Below are 20,744 nucleotides of genomic sequence, written 5' to 3'. Positions count from 1 at the left end.
TACATACGAATATCTTACCCACGCCAAGTCATTGACGTCACGAAATATTGGCACCCTCAGTGCCGGTTATGACACTAGTTTGATTAATTGTCATTGCTGTAGTGATTTTATTTATATTTCATCACGTAATAGCAATCGAGCTTATGGTGCAGAAGTGAAATCTATTGTGATAATCATCTATGGAGATTAAACACAAGTACTTAAGTTTTGATATATAAGATTTTAACTTACAAATGAAATTAACTGCGGACAAAATTAATACGGAAATACTACGAGAATAAACCAATACATAATATTTTTGATATTTTTTATGTAACTTTAGTAAACAAGAAAACTTTGGCAAACAAGCTAAAGGAAAGTGCTAACCGTTGCCTATAGACATGAAAAGTACCATGGACATAAAAGAATATGCTGTGTTGTCCATGATACCCCTCATGCGTTGCCGTTCCTGCGGACCAAGGTGTTATGTCAATGTACTCTGTAGTTCTAACTGAGACACAGCCATGCAAATATAACTGCGTCACGACAGAAACACAAACTCTTAAATTAATATTTGATTATATACATAAGTATAAGCAATATATTGTATAAAGAATAATATTTGAGTAATGAGTTTTAATCGATGGACAATGAAATGATGAGAAAATAAAGATTTGTGGAAGTGTACTACTTGATGGCCTCGTTTATATATATATATATATATATATATATATATATATATATATATATATATATATATATATATATATATATATATATATATATATATATATATATATATATATTACTATTAAAGCCATAATATATATATATATATATATATAGAATAATAAGAACGGAAGGGAATATATAACATAGGTAGGTATGAATATATAAGTATAAATATAGGGTAGTAATTACAGTTAGGTACGTGTTTGCAAAAATGAAACAAATTAGAGAATTTAAATATCTATATTTTATACATAAATTCTTTTTCATGAAACACTTATATCGCTCGTCGTTTTAACTAATTTGACATATTTTGAGATACAGCGAACACCTCTAATAAACGTGATACCAATGTCAAAACTTAACCAAATATTTGGTTGAATATTTGGTCAAAATTATATTGTCTTGGGTCATTTTGTCCCGTTATAGCACTAACATTTTAGAAATTTCATTATTATATATGTATTATAATGAAAATGCTAATTCTTAAATTACTGACTACAATTGAATCTCAAACACTATTGTTATAGTTAAAACCTTACAATAATAATATGATACCAGCTGAGATAGCATTTAGCTTTGGCTTAAAATTCGGGATATATGTTAGGTATATGTATAAATCTATAAGCGACAGATTATGTATGTATATTTATTAAGAATTATATAATTTTATAGAAAAAGTGAAATGCTGCTTTTGCTTCTTAATAAATATAAGACAGAGATTTTTTGTAAGTACATAAGAAAGTTGTATATTTTATATAAAACCGCTGATGTATTTGAGCTGAAAGCAGCATCTCGTATGTTTTTTTTTATATAAATTTGTGACTTCCATACCATAACATTCGTTAATGTGATACAAATTCAGTCGCACCGAAGTAATAGCTACAAAATTATACAATCATTACAACGAACTATCACAACTTATACGAATTATTTACATCTGCTTAGTGATCAAAAGAGACAATCACAATGTAGCCTCATTATAATCGTAAGCACATTTATATCTATTTACATTATTAACTCACTAAATTCTTCACAATTCGAAATTTTTTGTTTTATTAATAGACATCATTGATATCTTATTGGACATCTTAGATAATTAATACACTGTGGATATTAGGAAGTACTTTCGTTTATAATAATAATTAGTTATAATGATAAAATTTTATGAGACGATAAATTAGCATTTTTTTATTATTCCTTTTGATGTCTGGGTTTCATTGGCTATAAAATTTATTATCAAATAGTACTCGATAAATTGGTACATTTATTAAAACAATTTAGCGCAGTCCATCGAAGTTAATATTGCGCAATAATTTTTTGTATATACTAGATTATTTAATGAATAGAAAATAATGTTAGAAGGTGTAGGTAACATTCAATAAATATTTAATATTAAATATACATTTAAGAAGATAACATGGAATGTAATTTAATGTAGTCTATGACATTATTTAGATAACTTTAATTAAATAAATGTCAATACTTCAATTTCCAAAAAAGGCACAACGGACCAAATTTAAAATATTTAAAAGGTACTAGATATGAGAGAATGTGAAATTTAATATTTTCTAATGTAACTTGGACAGATAAAAATGTTTAATTTATATAATTTTACTGATAAATTGTCTTTTTTTTTCAAATATTCTATATATACTGCGTGTATAAGTAGAAATACAATATATAAATGTAAATAAGTGTAAAGATAATATTAACTTTCTTAAATATTTTATTTTATTGTTTAAATATGTTTAGACTACTATGGTTTTGGTTATATGTTTTGACGTCAATGGTGCTCTTCATACCAAACGGAGAATTTATAATTTGTCATCATGCAAATCTGTCGATTTAATCCTAGGTATTGTAATCATTTTTACGTGGTTAAATGATTCGGAAATATTTTTCATAAAAAGAAATCAAGTTATTTAAGAAATCTACTGCTCTAATAGCATCGTCGCTCACTTCATTAATAGTCATTTTTACCACTTGACATTATAAGAATTGTGAGTGTGTGCAGAGTATGTTTTTTTTTTTTGCTTTATAATACTTCGATACAAAAGAGAAAAATTATCAAAATGTATTAAATTGTCGAAGATGTCGCATAATATACACACAAAATATGTAATTTAAATGTAATAAATTGATACCTTTTTCTATTTTGGAGCGGTTTGATCAGTTTAAAAACTAATACTTTGATTGTTATAGTTGTCTATAGAATTATACAAATACTAAGAATTGTCTCTATGTACAATTTTAGTTTAACTGTAAAATATATTTTGTAATAATGTCTCATGTAAAAATGATGATAATGAAAAACTGTAAAATGAAAGAGATTGTTTTCTTGTCAGTACCTATTTTAAAATTGGCAGTGTGTCTGATGTTTATTAATTATTTAACTGTTACCATAACATATAAGTAATGTCATATTTTGATATATTATTTTATATGGTACTTTCCTATTTCAGTCAATAAGATCAAATCCATCGACAAAATATATAAATAAGCAAATGTATAAATATCTATTTAATTTTAATACTTTCACGGATACTAAACACGTCACGATAAAAGATTCGTTAGATATGTTGAGTGACCGTCAAAGTGTTAATAAATAAAAATCACACTTAAATTAATTATTAAAAAAACTTTTGTATGTTCTTGCGTTGATGGCAGTTTGTTATTCTATAATTATGAATTAATACATAATAATAAAACTCGCATACAACACAGCCCTTTTAGACAAATGACAAATGGATCTATGGATAGATTTGTTTCCGCTAGCGAACATATGAGAAAGAACAAGACATCGGTTCTTGCTATCTCGTTCTGTCTCATGTTTGAATAACCAATAACATATTTATTGATAGATTTGTTTGCCACATATCTAGGAGGGCAGACGTCAAAGACGGAATAAACGTAGCTACCTATATCGCCGACAATAATGGTAACTATTAAAATCGTATTGCCATCATTATTACTTATAAAATAACTAACAAGTTTTTCTCTAATCTCAAAGTGATCAATATTGCAAAGATAATACAATTACAATGAATAATACAAACACAAATTAATTTTGTAAACTGTAAATATTACAGTTTAATAATTTCGCTAAATGATAAAAAAAATCAAGTAGAAAGATGATTAATCCTGTATAATTCTCGCGAATCCAAAGGACAAGATTAATAAGAAAACGGTGTAAGCGAGACGGAGCGTGTCCGCGGCTCCAGTGGCGCGGACGTCACTTTCAAGCACGAAAGGCTCATCGATGACGTGAATGATGCCATTTGTACACTCCACGTCGGGGCGGAACACATGTATCCAGTGGCCGTTCCATTCTACGTAATAGTCTGAATAATTAAAAATAAAAAAAAAATATATATTAATAAAAAAAATTACCTTGGGTCCAGAAATGTTATATATAATAGATAAACGGTATCATAATTGACTTATTACATTAGCATGATTGAAGTATAAATAAAGTTATGGGTATTTGCTATATAGTTTACTGAATATTAACTAAATATTCAGTTAATTTCGAATTAGTCTATGATAGTGAAGTAAATGGTGTGTTAAAAGCTTACTCTTATCAGATTCCTTAACACGCAGCCGGAGTGGATCGCGCGAAGTCGGCAAAACGAACGGATGCGTTTCATTTGCAAGCAATTTCAGATCAGATACAGTGTATGCTCGGCCTGCACGAATAACGTGCCGTTCTAGGATTTGTTTTGTCTGAAAATTATACCATGGGTTAATTATATTACACGTATTAGTGAATAATCAAAATTGGTGGAATTAGAATGATATACTATTTAACTTATTCATTTAGTGAACCAATACGCTACACCAAACTGATTTTTACTTTATTCATGATATAGAAAAATTTATTTCAAGTATTCGATTTTAGAAAAATTGTTTTTAAAATTTTATTCAACTCCATAAATAATTAAGACACGAATTCGGTCAATTCTCTATAAAATAATCCCATATTATCTAATGAGATTGTAAGTATAAAGCCCGTATAATAAATATTGAAAATCCGAAGCCCATGTTGTGAAAGTCAATTCGATAAGATAGTTTCCAAATTACATAAATTTTTGTGTTCTTTACTTGATACTAAATTGAGTTCAATACTGGATTTTGTTACTTTTTTTCTAAGTATCTAAAATCGTTTTCTTATTTTAATCGTTACATCGACGATATGTCTCTTTAAATTAGAATTAGATTATCCTTTCGTACTAGTACATATAATTAGAAATTTACGTAATTACTTACGAAATAACCAAAGTCTTCTTTAAACAGTGCTTTGAATGCAGACGGATGTCGGATTTGGAATTTGAGCCAGGCATGATCCCGAGGAACAAAGTACGTGTAACGATGTTCCATTTCATTTAATTGATGATTAAACATCTGGCGTTTTCCGAGATTGTACGTTATGCTACAAAAATAATATAATACATATTATTTAATTAAAAAAGTAACAAAAATAGAATACAATTTCTTCTTTGCAGTCAAAGAAGTGTTATATTTATTTATTAGTTAAGAAATAAACAAATGTTATTCTAAGAAAGGCACGTAATATTTGGATATTATCTTTATGAAACAAGTTCAAAATAATTAAAAACAATTTTTTTTTTGTATAAAATGTTTTCAAAATGATGAACGAGTCACATCTACTGTTTACCATTTATTTCGACAAATTTATTAAATTATTTTTGTTTGTCGACTCACTTGAGCATCGGATCAGTCTTCAATTTTTCGAATACAGTCGTATAAGGAACTCCCAATACTCTATCTATAATATGTACAAAACCATTTGTAGCAGCAATATTTGGCTGCGTCACTGTAGCGTTTACTCCACCACCTTCCACGGTCAATGTCTGGTTATGTCCGTGGATCAAAACATTAAAGTAGAGATACTTTCGAGGTGCCGCGGTGGGAGCTTGGTAGATCTAGAAAATACATTTAAAAATAAAACGATATATCCAGTTCACTGAAACAAACAAACTACAGCACTTCGATTAGTAACACAAAATGTAAATTTTGGCAGCGTCCAAAACAACATCCTTATTAAAACAGCACCGAAATACTCCTGTAACGACATTCAGTCACAAAATACTTAATTACAAGATTCAGCTACAGGCCTGGACCGTATATGAAAAAACTTATTTTTAAATGACAATATAACATAAAATTACTAAACTAATACTTCTGATGGCTTTGTTGCGAGTTTGGTAAAAGTAGAAAATACTTGTACATTATGTCTGATGTGCATTTTTGTAATGCAGTTTATTTGGATAAACTAAAAAAAAGTTTTTAATTTTCATTTATATAATACATATATTATGATAATTAATTCAGGAATAGTTTATAACTCCATATTTTATTTGTTACTACTATCAAAAATATTCAAAATGATTTCGAAACATGATATAGTTGTCTCGAAATGATTAAAATTAGACATAAATATCGTGGAGCCTTTGAAATTCTAGGTGTTAAAATATAACTTAGGCGTGAATTAAACATAACACCTGAGTCCTCAGGAATGGCAACGCATGGGGGGTATCATGGGCGAAACAGTATACTCTATTATGTCCATGGTACTGCTCATGTCTATAGGCGACGGTTACTACTTTCCATCAGGTGGGCCGTCAGCTTGTTTGCCATTCTAAAATATATACAATATTAATATTGTTAAAACTAACTCAGCAGCTCAGTATTATAGATACCCTCTTAAAAAGTCGTCTTTCTTAAACTTGCGTCTAAGTGCTGTGGGATATTGAAGAGTTTTTGAAAAGTTTTCAGAGCCTGTGCTCTGCTTACACGATAATGCGCGTAAGTAAATATCAATTGAGAATTCTTCCTAATACTCCTTCCTAGATTTTTTTTTATCTGGTTAGGTAAAGTAATTGGGTTAGATAAAATAAATGATAATAATACTTCAAATTCTAGGTTGTCAGTATATATACCTACCTACATCTTTTAACTTCGATACATTCAGTTCACTAATCACATACATGCTACTCGTATCGCATTTCGATCAGTAATAACGAGATTTTCAGTCAGATGTTTTTTTTTTTTATTTATTCTATATTTAGCGTTACAAATGTAAATGTTATTTGTATGTTTGTCTTACTCTATTTAGCTTTAAGACAAAAAATTATAATTTTTTGTTACATTTGTGAAGCGACCAAATTTAGTTATTAATGATCGATGCTATCGCACAATAAATATACAACTAAGGACCTTGACTATGGATGAAAATAAATCTCTCGTAAACACCTACATAATGTAAAATTAATAAAACAATGGACTATTTCGTGTCATGCAAATACCTAATGGTAAACATTTATGAGACATCTGATATGGTATGAAAAACTTATTGAAAAGAAATAAAAATCAGACAATAAAACGATGGGATTGGTTTCGATTTAATATTTAATCAACGTACAGTTCCGGGGAGCTGATTCCAATACGCAGCGTTACCGAAGAATAAATTAAATACATGAAATTAATTTTAATTAAATATACATTTGTTTGACCAGTATTTGCTGCAATTTATGGTTTAAATTAATTACTTTACCATTAATTTAAATTTACGAAATCTACAGAATACTACGGACTTATAATTTTGATATGATATAATTTTGTCAAAATCATTATACATTTTTATAAATATAGTACTCACAGGTATAATGCAATATAATTGCCATTTAAAATATGAATAGACTATAAATTAGTAATATCAATATTGTGATTTATTACCTGATTCATATTGTTATGAATAATCGCATCCATGGGTAATCTATCACGAACAAGATGAAGATTTAGAATGTCCATAAGCTTTTGATGATTCCTAAAATAGAAAAAGTAATTTATAATTATGTCAGGAATCGGTCTATATTGAATTCTCAGTTTGTACCAATAGATTATTATAAAATAATGAAAAATTTGAATAAACAATAGTATTATTTTTCTTAGTAATAACGAATAAAGTAGATATAAATGATAATTTTTTTTTTCAAACAGGACACGGCCATAAATATATATCTTATATATTTTTTAATATACCCGTAAATACCCGTGGCTGTGTGTTGCTGGCACAGAATAGGCAACCCCTTTCTTTCTCGTGGGTGTCGTAAGAGGCGACTAAGGGAGAGTGAGGGATGGGCAGCAATGTCCCTCTTAAAACATTTTCAAAAATCTCAACTGCAGTTGCTAACTCGCCTGCCAAGCGTGGCAACTACCAGCAAAACCCGCCAAGGGGGCGGTTTATGTTCAGCAGTGAAAAGTTAGAGGCTGATATGATGATGATAATCGCTTCTAAAGATTTTACTGACTATATATGCCTTCATATTGAAACACACGAACTCAATTTATTACTTCACGACAGAAATAATTAAAGAACCTATCCAGGCTACGTCACAAACAAACTAAAAATTACAACCTAGATTCAAGCTCCCTCATATTCGATGTATAAAAACAGACCTGATAATATTTTGCACACTATATTCATTCCATGCTTCGTTAGAAGGTGCGAATAGTGTAATGTCCTTAGCAATTGTCAGTTCTTTGAAGAACTGATTATTGGCACCCAAGTCTAAAATCACTTCATAAAACTTGCACAGTGGGCCATCTTCTTTTTCCTGTGAAAAAGTATTATATATTATATTTATAATACAATTGAAAGTGTTGGCTCTTTGTAATATATAACGCTACTGTTAGATTACGCAAATACCTACTAGTAGTATTAAATTTTAAATATGACGTAGACAAACGAAATTTCACATATATTGTGGTATTTAGAGCAATTTATAATTTCTTATATTAGTAGTTTTAGTTTCATTTTAGAAAATACTAAATTGAGTGTAGTTTCTTCAGTACTAAATGGTTATAAATCTAATTATATCTATATGGTATGGTATGGTACAAGTAAGATTTTTGTAATTTATATAGTATGTAGAAACTTGGTGAAAACAAGATCATCGACATTTCTATAATAAGTATATTTTATATATTTTAGTAAACAAAGTAAAAAAAAATATTTAAAATACTTTACCTTGCATCAATGTTTTATCTAAATGCTATAGGTGTAGGTAAAAGAATATCAGTCACTACTAACAAGAGAAAATATTTAATGCAACTCCATAAAGATAAAAGAGTTAAAAGAGTAATGAAGGCAAGAAAATTATTTGTGGAAGCATGCAGAACGTGTCAATACTTACAATCCCCTAAAGTTGTCAATTCATGCAGGATCCATCAGGGGAACAGCACAAACATATGAAAAGTGTAACAAATATATCATAATATGGATATGTAATTTTAACAGAAAATATGTTGGTACAAAGGTTACTTATTTAGCTAAGTAATTAAGCTAAATTATTTAGATATGCATGATTAGTTACCTACTGCATTCATAACGTCTAACTACAATTAAATATACCTATAATACCCAATAAATGCGTACAATACAATATAAGTACAATAAAATATATGTAACTGTTATTATTATCTTTATTTGACATTTCATGTTACGTTAATAGATACTGTGATAACTATCACAAAACTAATTAATATTCGACTACGTCGATCTCAACACAAAACAGGGCTCCCACACATCTATCTCAAATAGAAGGACTTACCAAGTCAATACAATTACATTTAAATAAACGACCGATTGCACAACAGATAAAGGTTAAAACGTGCTTTCATTATTCATAAAACATTTTCTTAGAAACGAAAAAAATACGTCAATGAAATAAGAGGACATTTAAAAAGATGGATAGTAAAATGGAAATAAAGTCACTTTATTTTACCTTCATTGCCTGGTTTCCACATAAATGGAGCGGAAAGTCAATGGTAGTATTCAAAAGTTTATCATTCATCAGATATAATGATTTGTGAAGTTATTAATGATTGTGAATATTATTTCAAGTGAAACAATAGGTACGAACAAAACAATAAAGCGATTCTTGGTAACAAAAGTCGAGATTTTGATATAATAATATTTTGAGGTCAGTATTGTTTTGATATTTAACGAGACTTGTTAATTACTAGAATCGCAAAGATCGTTTAATAAATATTATGTAAATTTCAAACATTGATTTCAAGTTTGAAGGAATAAATTTGTCAGTTTCTTCATGTTAAATTTTTCGAATAGACTGATAATTTTCCATATATAATATTAAATATTTGCAAAGGTTTAATTGATATTATAGGTACTTATAGGTAACTTACCTTAAGAAAATCAACAACTGTGGTGTCCACTACCATCAGAGGTCTCTGAATGAGATGGACTACCCCGTTCTTGACTGGTATGTTAGCTTTTACAATATCAGCCAATACCACTCCTCGACTGTGTTTCGTATCGCCAGCAACCGTGTTGGATTTTACGTACGCTGTTAATGGAAACGTTTCAATTTACTTTATGCAATTTTTTTATACAACTTAAAATGGCAAACAAGCTGACGGCCCACCCTATGGAAAGTGGTAACCATCGCCTATAGACATGAGCAGTACCATGGACATAACAGAGTATACTATTTCGCCCATGATACCCCCCATGCGTTGCCATTTCTGAGAACTCAGGTGTTATTCCTCTGTACCCAGTAAATTCATGCCATATTCCACCCTTCAAACCGAAACATAGCCATGCAAACAGAGTTGCTTCACGGTTGAAACACGAATGGGACAGAGGTACCCAAGCAATCGATTTTTGTACAAAGTCTCCCTCTTACATTAATATGTAGTTAAATATGTTTGACTGCAAGTAAATTAAATATAAATACAATTGTTGATTACGATATTTATATAAAATTGTTATTGTAAATTTACATTAATGAATTTAATCTAATAATTTAGAAATGTTTTTATGAAAACAAATCTGATCACACAAATGATAGACGAAATGGTCTTTCATTATTTAAAATTTTATTCTAAAAAATAGTGACTTTAAATTTAACAAATGAAAGGTGTAGGTTATATCCGAAAAAAAAAATTATAAATTGAAAATTTTAATAGGTCATCGCATAACGTACTCAAATATACAGAGGAACTGACATACCTATTTCTCTTTTTTTGAAAAGTCTTTTAAATGTCAAATCTCTGTGGCGATATACAAAACTCTACGGTTTATATATATGTCTATATCCATGTAAAACGCTATAATATATCACAGATTTTAAATAATACCCCTCATTAAAAGATTGATTCCATACGTACTGATCTCCTCTTTTCCATTCATAGCTGTGCTGAATGAAATAATAACTTTAACGTTATCACTGAAAGCTAATGTCTCGTACTCTTGTGTGTCGCGCGTTGCTTGTGTAAAAAGTACATGGTGTGGAATGACATGGCCATCCACAACTTTCTCATCTATTAGATCTGATCTTGTTGTAGGCTGAAATAAAAAGACATTATTCAGTTTTTTTGTGGGGTATTTTTAGTAAATAAAATTGGCATGTCTTTTTATAATTCATATGATTTGATTAATCATTAAAATAAAAAGGTTTTTGTTTTAATTAATTCACAGTCAGTTATCGTGCAAAAATTATATATGATATATTTTATATTTAAATAATTTCAATAAAACGACACATTATAATTGTTTACTAATTAAGCCAAGTGACAGCAAACACTATAATTCATTGTCATTATCAGAAGTATTTATTTAATTACTATCGTAAATAAAAAAATGTTATATAAAATATTTTAAATGTATATTACCTTAAAACCTTCGTCAACAGGAATAAAGAATGTATTTCGACCGTCAGCATTGAACACTTCTTTCTTTTGTAGTTGGTTCACTTTTTGCCGGAAGGACCTGCAAAATGAAATATGTAGATACTACCGCAATTTAACTGGGATGGATATAAATTTAAAGTATCTCACTGATTTATTGTTGGCGGACTTTCAGTGGTTTGTTATATAAATAGCTCTTGATTTAATGCGTTTCTGTCGTTCAAAATTGTCGTTTATGCTTAAGGATGACATTTAAAAAATCACTTTACTGACTATTAGGTTAAATTTATTGTTTTAATTTAAAACTGTAATTTATTTACATAAACATACTATATAAATAAACGCAAAGTTATATAGATGTATGGCTCTAATTTATTAAATTTAAGATATTCATAACTTCCTTTTAATTCACATTTAGTTTATAATGAATTTTTAATACAATGAACCCTTAATGAAATAAAGTACAGGCGACACAATTGCAATGAACTTACGTAAAATTAATAAATATTTTTTTGTGTATTAACTAATAAAGTTGCAATAATTTGATAGAAATTTCTTGTAGCTTATCTCTTATTAACATAATACGTATAAAGAAAATTTTACAGAGATTCTATATTTCAATGAGTACTTCTAAACTACTTTGGTACTTAATAAGTACTAATTTATCGCAAATATGTCGAATAAACAGATAAATCAGGAAGTGATCTACGATATAAACAGTTTAGATTAACACAAATAATAATTTTCCATCCAACAATATTATGTTCCCATAATGATATTAACAAGTATAGTCAACCAAAATTATGGGCATTTGTAAGTATTAAATAATGTTTATTAAAGTATGTATTATAATGTTAACAAACAACAAATATATATGTAAACAATAAATGGTTACAATAGTAGCAACAACATGAAAACTGTATTTTAACAATTTTAACGATCATTATTCATTTAAGTGCAAAAAGTTCAATGCAAGGGCAACTTAGTTCACCACGATATTCCGTTTTAATTGAAACACGCGAGGAAGTAATTAATGCAAGCATTGTTGCATAATTCCGTTATTTGACTTATTATTTTATGCATTTGGTTTGTAGTTTCTAGAGCTTACTTTTTAAGCACTTAAGTTTAAAGTATATTGAAAAACTTGAAGAACTCGATTTATTTTCATTTAATTAATATTATCATAACTGAAAGGAAACTATGCACCATTGATCGCCCTGAACCTGTTTTCACCCGTTTCAGCCTTGCTTAATTAACGTCTATTTATAGATTACATAACGTACATACCTAATTTCAAATTAGCTATTAATTTGATTTTTCACACGGTTTCACGTTGCTTTGCATAAATGAGGTCCCAGATTCAATTCTAGTTCCGGCCAATTTAAAAAACGATCTTCACTAAATTTGTTTAGGGTTGAGTTATTTATTGGCTTCAGATATTTATTATCTGGTATCTCATAATAAAGGATTATGGTAATTATAAAAGCTTTTATGGCTCGCGAAATTTTATTATTTTAGTTAGTTGTTAATTGTCCTATTTCTTTCATATGAAGAAAGTTTTGTTATCCTCGTGACTATAAATAATTATTTGGCATTATTAATCACGGAAGAGTAAACGATTAAATAGAAGATATAAGTACCTGCCACTTGCGTGCTGTTAAGCTTTACCCAAAGGTTAATGGCATACGTCATTTGAAAAAGCCGACACTGTTATAACTCTTAAAGATTTTGTCCAATAAAGTTCTATTATATATCGATATATATGTATAAAAGAAAAACGTCACGAGGTTAAAATCTCGGGTACAATTAAATATTGAAAACCACATATAGATTTAATTATATTTGGCATATAAACCTACTAATATGCTAGACTAATAGTACTGGTATGGGATAGAGGATAATTTCTATTCATAAGGTTATGACGAGTATATCCCTGTATCTGTGGGATAGAGTTAGTGATTTATTTGTTTATTTTATCAACTAGGTGAGCTTTAAAATTTTTTAATATACCTACCTAGAAAAGTATTAGTAAAAGAATAAATACTATAATAAAGATAATATGCAAATAAGAAATAATAAACGAACGTAGTAACGTAATACACATAATAATAATAATAATACAAAAAAGTCATCTACTTTCCTAATATTTAACTTGGTTACTTTTGTTAATACTTTTTAGTCTTTTACCTAATTTGTGAAGATTATAGGCATAGTAAGTCACGAATTGTGAGTCACAATTCGTTTTTTATTCATTACGGATTTTTTATTTATTCAGTAAGCTGCTCAGTTTAAATAATTTCTAACGATTCGTGTACGTAATACAAAGTAACAGTTTTTGGTACTTTTTCGGAATCTATTTATCTATTTTATCAAATGCGAGAATATAAATAAATGTTAACGTCCTTACTAGTAGGTTGTTGCATCAACCACCGTTAGATTTTTTTTAGATTAAGTTTCTTCAAAATTAATCATAATCGACAGTTCCGGGGCAGTTTCTCGTATTTGCATTAAATTATTCTCAAGGTTAATTACAGGTGGAATATTCACAAAACCAGTGGACTGTTATTGTTGTCGTACGAAATATTTGATTTATTTTCGTCGATTCTAACACAGTGAGAGTAAAGCTTAATTAAATTCGCTATAATTTTAAATGCATCACCGAGTCTTTGTGTCTATTTGCTATCTATTAACACTGTTCTTTAATCCAAATTTTTTGAGTTATAAAAGATATTAAAAAATATTTTACTATTATCTACCTAAACTTACCTGAGCCTGTGCTGGCCAATGTTGAACTCATCAGAATGTTCCAAAAACTGATATGCGTTAGGATTGTACACTGAACTGGAGGAAGAGCCAGGACCGTGTGGTTGTAGCGGTTGTAAAACTTGATCTATTACGTGAAGTACCTAAAATTATACATATTTATTTATATACTCATTCATTATATACTATTATATAAGTGATAAAAGCAATTTTATTTGCTGGTTGTCTTATTTTGTATTATTGAGTGTTATTTCAGTTCAACATGACAAAGAGAGTTGAACGTTTCAAATTGCTAGCTGTATTTATCTAACGTCACTAGTATATAATAGTTGTAATTATAATAAGGGTTAGGGAATTATTTTGTTATAATTCTCTGTAAGAAGATGCTTTCTAACAAAAGGTCGTTGCAACATAGTATAAGTGCAGAGGCCAAGAACGTCAAGTTAGAGGACAAAATAGATCCCATTAAAAATTTTTGCTCCCTCGACTGTCGTCCGCCTTAATAAACCTGCAGGGTTGCGCGCTCCGACAAATAAAACCAGATTAAATTCGTAATGACTGTGTCTGACGCATTTGCGGCTACTGTGTGGTCACTCCGACATTGCGAATCGTAATAATTGTATCCCATTTAATAATTTTTATCATAAAGACAGATATATTTCATTTATTAAACCCATTGTATAGCAATACTTTATCTACTCGTGTCTTCATAATATTATTATTATTATAAATGTAACAAAATTACGTGGTTATATTGTGGTAAATATTATCATCAAACTATATAACCAACTGAGGAAAATGTATAATCGTCACTTTTTCTTTGCATGTTTGCATTAGAATTTTGTATAATTTATATAATTAGTTAATTAGAGCTAAAATATTCTTAGGTGACCTATAAAGATTTTTGTATAAATGATAATTTTCTTTAAAATTATATAGGACTTAGAAAATCTAAATGGAACATTCAAGTTAATCAAATTTAAAAATATTTTTAGATGTTTAAAAGTTTTGTAATATACCTACAGCTCATTGTTTTGGATGTGGTTAGACATACACGTATTGTTTAGTACGTCTAACCACATCATTATCATTAATGGGTAGTTTAACTTTTTGTTATTATTTAACGTGTTATTTACCTGCCGTTTGCCATTTCTATTCGTACTTTGAAAGGACCTGGATACGTAGACTTTTGCATTGTTTATGTAGATATCATCGTGCATGTGATCCTTTCGCCTTGTCACCCACAATGGTGGGTTTCCGTCGAACTCTGATGATATGGCGTAATCCAAATTTGTAAGGGTTGTTGCTAAATTTGCTGCAATGAGATATACTTATGTAAGTGGAATAATTTCATATTATTGCACAAATTTATTGATATTATATAAATGTATTAAAGAAAGATATAAATTTTGCTTCTCCATAGGCACATTATATATTCATTCATTGCCGTATAGTCTTGGCATACAATAGGCCACCCTTCTCTTTACCATGAGTGTCGATTTTACTCATTGCGACTAAGGGAAATTAATTGCAGAGAAATAGGCGGCAGCGTCCCTCTTAAAAACATCATCAAAAACCTAACTGCAGTTGCCAACTCACCTGCCAAAGATGGCAACTACTGACAAAATTCTCCTTATAGTGGAGGCCTATGTTCAGCAGTTGTCAATTAACGGCTGATATAATGATGATGGGTATATCTGTCCCAGGTAGCTGTTGTACCAGCAAATAGTATTGTATGTGTATGCCTGTGTTTTAGTTTTTAGGTTGCGAATCGCAACCTAAAAACATAAATCGCAACTTGCGATATTATAGATTATGAAGGAGTAGCGCCTTATTTTTACTTTATTTCTTCGGAGTAACGTAAGAGATAGATGTTACAATCAAAGTGTATTTATTCTGTGTGTCCTTTTTAGACAAGAATAGCATCACAATAGCCTTAAAATGTATTCTGCGATGTCTATAGTAATATTTATGTTTATAAATGAAGATAAATGACAGTTATCACTTTCTGTCAGGTGGACTATACTTACAAATATGGTAGAGTACCAACGAGTCGTCCATTTCTCCGTTGTACCTTTGAAACGCTTCGTTGGTAGGTGCGAACATCGTAAGCTGCCGGTACTGCAAGCTTGTATTGGCTACTGCATTGCGCTCCAACAACGAGAGAAACTGTAGACAAACAGAAAATTAAGTGCTCAATATTGAGAAAATTACAAATACGATTCTTGGAAGTTTAGTAATTGTTTTCCGGTACAGACTTTATTATTTCATTGTATCTTCTATATTCTTTCTTTTATTATCATGGCTTCAAATCAACTATGGTTAAAAATATCACAATACGACAATGAATACTTATAGTTATTCATATCTGTTTTCTGTTACTATTCTTTTATTCTACACAATTATTGATAACAGATATGCTAACATTAAACAATTATTGTACAGGTATAAGTACAATTGTTTAACTCAATAGTATAATGGAATTATTCATAAATATTGAATATAAGTACAATGAAAACTAGGAAATGTTAATAGAAATCACGTTTCATTGCATGGTGGTAGTATAACAATGGGTTCCCTCGAGAGCCGACTGTTTATAAGTACATAGCATGTAGTGGCCTTTAAGTCGTTTCTATAAACGTAAAATGAGGAAGACTTTGTTCCAATTCTAGATATACTATGTAAAATTTAAAATACAATATCATCAATCTTTTATATATTTCGATGATATATTTTATAGTTTTTAATTACTGCAGATAGTATTTCACATACATTTAATGGCGTGTTTAAATGCAAACCAGTGTCTTTTGAATTATACTATTACACTATTATTGTTATTAAAGCGTAATCAGTAGTACAATATTGTTGACAATATATCTATATCTAGTTTTACTTAAGTACTTACTTAATGTACATAACTTCTAAAATTTACAAAACGTCTATAATCAAACTTTCGTTACTTTATCACTGACTAAACTTTATCTAACTAACGTTGTAAGTTGTCGATAACGAAACATCTAGAATAATTTAGAGGACTCATAAAGTTAAAACTTTTTAGCATAATAATGTAGTCCATTTTCTATAAAATTTTCATATCTACGTCTTTTTCTTACCGCTTATTTTTCTTCAAAGAAAATTGCTCTATATAAACATTGACTGTAATTGTAATTATACGGAAGTATTCGAAAATTTCAGTATTAATAAAGAGAGAATAGGGTTTCCGTTTGAATTCTTGAAGATAATTGGTATCGCTTTATCAAACTTAATGTAAGCTTAGTTATAAATGAAGAGCGAACACTGTCTAAATTGGAAGACTGTATTTATATTGTGTACAGAACCATAATGAACTTTATATTCTGACAACAAGACATGAGGTACTTAAATTCAATTATAAATTAATAACACTTAAGTATTTATATGGCACGCAATAAACTAGTTACAAAAAATAAGGAACCACGAATTTTGTTTGCAAATCTATCTTTAAAGGAAATGACAAATTTTATTCTTCTTCTTAACCAAGGTGCTTTCGTTATTTTTATCTTATAGATAATGATAGCTTAATACATGTTAAATAACAGAATAAATATTAACGATGACTTAAACAGTAAATTCTGTAAGTTCTTGTGGTGAACAATTAATAAAAATTTAATCGAATCGACTAATAATAAATTCGATAAAACTTTACGACTTGTCACTACAGGGAGATAGCTTATAAGAAGAAACACTACTGTTTAAGGTTCTAGGAAAAATATAGTTTAGGGTAAGTGATTGCTTTCATTTGTATTCCAATAAGGAAAAAAAGTTCTTGGAATTTTAAAAATACAATTTCTACATGGAATTTTTATTACATTTTCACTTTGAAAGAAGTTTCATGTTCTGATTACTAAAAACTGCGCACCTGAGGCTAATTTTGTTATTTGCATTTATTATGAGAAGGTTAGGATACTAATAAAAAAACTAGTAAAAACATTTACATTTCTATACTAACTTCTTCATTAAGAACTGTTTTTCAAATAATAAATAAAGACAACTCTTTAAGTGGATAATTATGTGTGTAGGTAACATTATTTAAACATATGAATTTAAATACATAAGCTTTCTAACATATCGTCTTGATTATATAGATGATAGAGTGTCTCCATACAAATGCTTCGAGAAAAGTGGGTCGACTTTTTCATACAATTTTGCGTTATCAATAGTTGTGAGTGTTTCTTTTATAACTTATATATTTATTTTGCTTTATAATTTTTACATCTTTGTAATGCGTAAAATACATTTTATTTATTTAATAATTACATAGAGACACGTTAAGATATATTATGTGCGTAAGTATATAAGATACTAATAAAAGAAAAAAACGTGTTAGCTGACAAGAAGTTGACCCGTTTCTGAGACTCGATGCTCTATCTATATAATCTAAGCATTTCGTACATAAAAACATTTTAAATGAACATGTAACATTCATATCTTAACAAATTGTGCATACTGTTGAATCATGATAAAATGGACACTAAATGACGGTAGGTACAAATAGATCAGTAGGATTATATTAATTATGTCAACTTTGTTAGTTTAGGTATTTGTCTTATCTATTATTTAGGCAATTATGTGTTAGTTGCTTTTACACCGTCATCGTCCACGTGAACAGAATAAAAAGTAGCTTATGTCCTTCTTCATCTCATATAAAACCTTAATACTAAGATTGGGCAAGGGGGGTAAGGGATTGCTAGTAATGGGGCCAAATTACCTCATTGCTAGCAATATACTCTATCAGGTCGACCTCCTCGCGGTTCCCCCTGGAAACCATGTGTGTTAAGTAGCCGTTACGTACTGTTATATTTAAAATAAAACAAATTAAAATAATAATGAATCCTATTTAAGTATGTATTAACATATTCTTGTGGTAATAAACATAATTGTTTTTGTTTTTTAGTGCAGATGATGACGATTCTTACAATTTTATTAATGTGTAATTGCGAAACCTATGTGTATTTACGAATAATAGAATCTATATTACATATGAGTTGTAACAATTAAAACGTATTGAATTGTAAAATCTTTATTGTATATATTGTGTGATAAATAATATTCATAGAAGGTTTATTGGGGTGGGCAGATGCCAATGCTCGTAACATTGTACCGACCCTAGAGACTAATCAAAAATTCATACAGCGCCATAAGCATCCAGTTAAAATTCTCGTTAATAATTACCTCGATATCCAGTTTATTCTGGTATTATGAAGCTTATATTATATACACTATTTATTTGTACAGGTAGTTAATACTGTGTTATTAGTATTACTTGGTATTGTTAATAGATATCTATCTATCCTAGATAATTTAAAACTATATACATACTTTTTTAAAATACATATTATGTATATCAGTTAATTAAATTAATTAATTTTTCTCTTAATATATTCCACCAGTAAATATATTATATATTCTATCAATGGTCAAGTTTCACATTTATACCACTTTATAATAACACTGACCTCGATCGAAGCAAAAACTGTTTTTTTGGTTTAAAAAATAAATAAATGAATTGATTTTAATTGAATTGTCATGAAATAAATCAGATTTTTTTTTTCAAATAAAAAAATATATTGCCAATCGCTTCATAAATGACGGAGTTTTGATGCAACAAATATATAAAAATAATAAAACTGAATTAAGAACCTCCTCCTTTTTTTAAGTCGGTTGATGAATAGTAAAAATCACTCAAAGCTATTCGACTCAAAGTGACTTTTACTATTTATAAACCAGTTTCTAATACGTCTAAAGTCTAAACAATATAAACTATTCAATATTTCATAATGCTGTGATATTCGAAAGCAATTTGATTTCAACTCCCAGACATAAATTTATGTGTTTATTATTTCGTCTAGTAAAAAATCTTAGCTATATAAATCTGTAGCAGCATTGCTAGTCTCTGAGGAGACCGCAGAGACGTCGTCAATATTTCAGTTCTGAGGTCAGGGGTCGAAATTTTGTAACAAAGGTTTCGTAGGTACAACGTTGTATTCGGAATTTTAAATTAGAAACACCCTATTTTATACGTTCTCATATACATATACCTGTGAACTTAAATAAGAGCTATTTGGTATCTTAATCGGATTATATTTACTCTCCCAAGATTAGTTCTAATACTGAAGGAAAAAAGTTATATAGTAAACAAGATAAGAAGATCAAGCAAGGATCAAATCTTTCGGCAACATTAAATGGATGAAATAAGTCGTAACATATACCTATTTAGCGGATAAAAACATTCGTTGACATTTGGCAACGGAAAATAGGCTACGATTAAGTTGTCTGGCAGAATATAAGGGTAAGATTCATATAACTTTTAGGTGGCGCCGTCATGGCGCCGCCGACGTCGCAGCGGCGCCGAGATTTGGCAACGTGTGGGGTGAACAACTGGCCTATTTGCGGATCATTTTAATGAACCTGTGTAATGTTACTTCCCAACCTACGTAAGCATAATAACTAATTAAACTTGTGGTTACAGAAAACTCTTTAAGAGTTTGTCAGCTAAAATA

At 29.1% G+C, this 20,744-nt stretch overlaps 1 protein-coding gene across 1 annotated transcript in view; it reads right to left on the bottom strand.

Moving 5' to 3' along the window:
* Positions 1-936: 936 nt before the first annotated feature.
* LOC113515614 (fasciclin-1) overlaps positions 937-20,744 on the bottom strand; it is a 66,903-nt gene continuing 47,095 nt past the window's right edge. Inside the window, exons 2-13 of the mRNA XM_052893297.1 lie at positions 16,236-16,374; positions 15,342-15,520; positions 14,209-14,348; positions 11,428-11,524; positions 10,924-11,101; positions 9,940-10,100; positions 8,191-8,348; positions 7,468-7,558; positions 5,434-5,654; positions 4,978-5,140; positions 4,287-4,434; positions 937-4,052 (exon numbers count right to left, since the gene is read on the bottom strand). Of these exons, the coding sequence (XP_052749257.1) occupies positions 3,847-4,052; positions 4,287-4,434; positions 4,978-5,140; positions 5,434-5,654; positions 7,468-7,558; positions 8,191-8,348; positions 9,940-10,100; positions 10,924-11,101; positions 11,428-11,524; positions 14,209-14,348; positions 15,342-15,520; positions 16,236-16,374 (1,881 nt within the window). The 3' untranslated portion in view covers positions 937-3,846. The remainder of the gene's footprint in view (positions 4,053-4,286; positions 4,435-4,977; positions 5,141-5,433; positions 5,655-7,467; positions 7,559-8,190; positions 8,349-9,939; positions 10,101-10,923; positions 11,102-11,427; positions 11,525-14,208; positions 14,349-15,341; positions 15,521-16,235; positions 16,375-20,744) is intronic.

Source organism: Galleria mellonella, unplaced genomic scaffold, assembly GCF_026898425.1.
Source record: "Galleria mellonella isolate WM207_F2 unplaced genomic scaffold, CSIRO_AGI_GalMel_v1 utg173, whole genome shotgun sequence".
NCBI lineage: Eukaryota > Metazoa > Arthropoda > Insecta > Lepidoptera > Pyralidae > Galleria > Galleria mellonella.
Note: the sequence above shows the minus strand (reverse complement) of the source record. Positions and strands in the feature narration are given on the sequence as shown.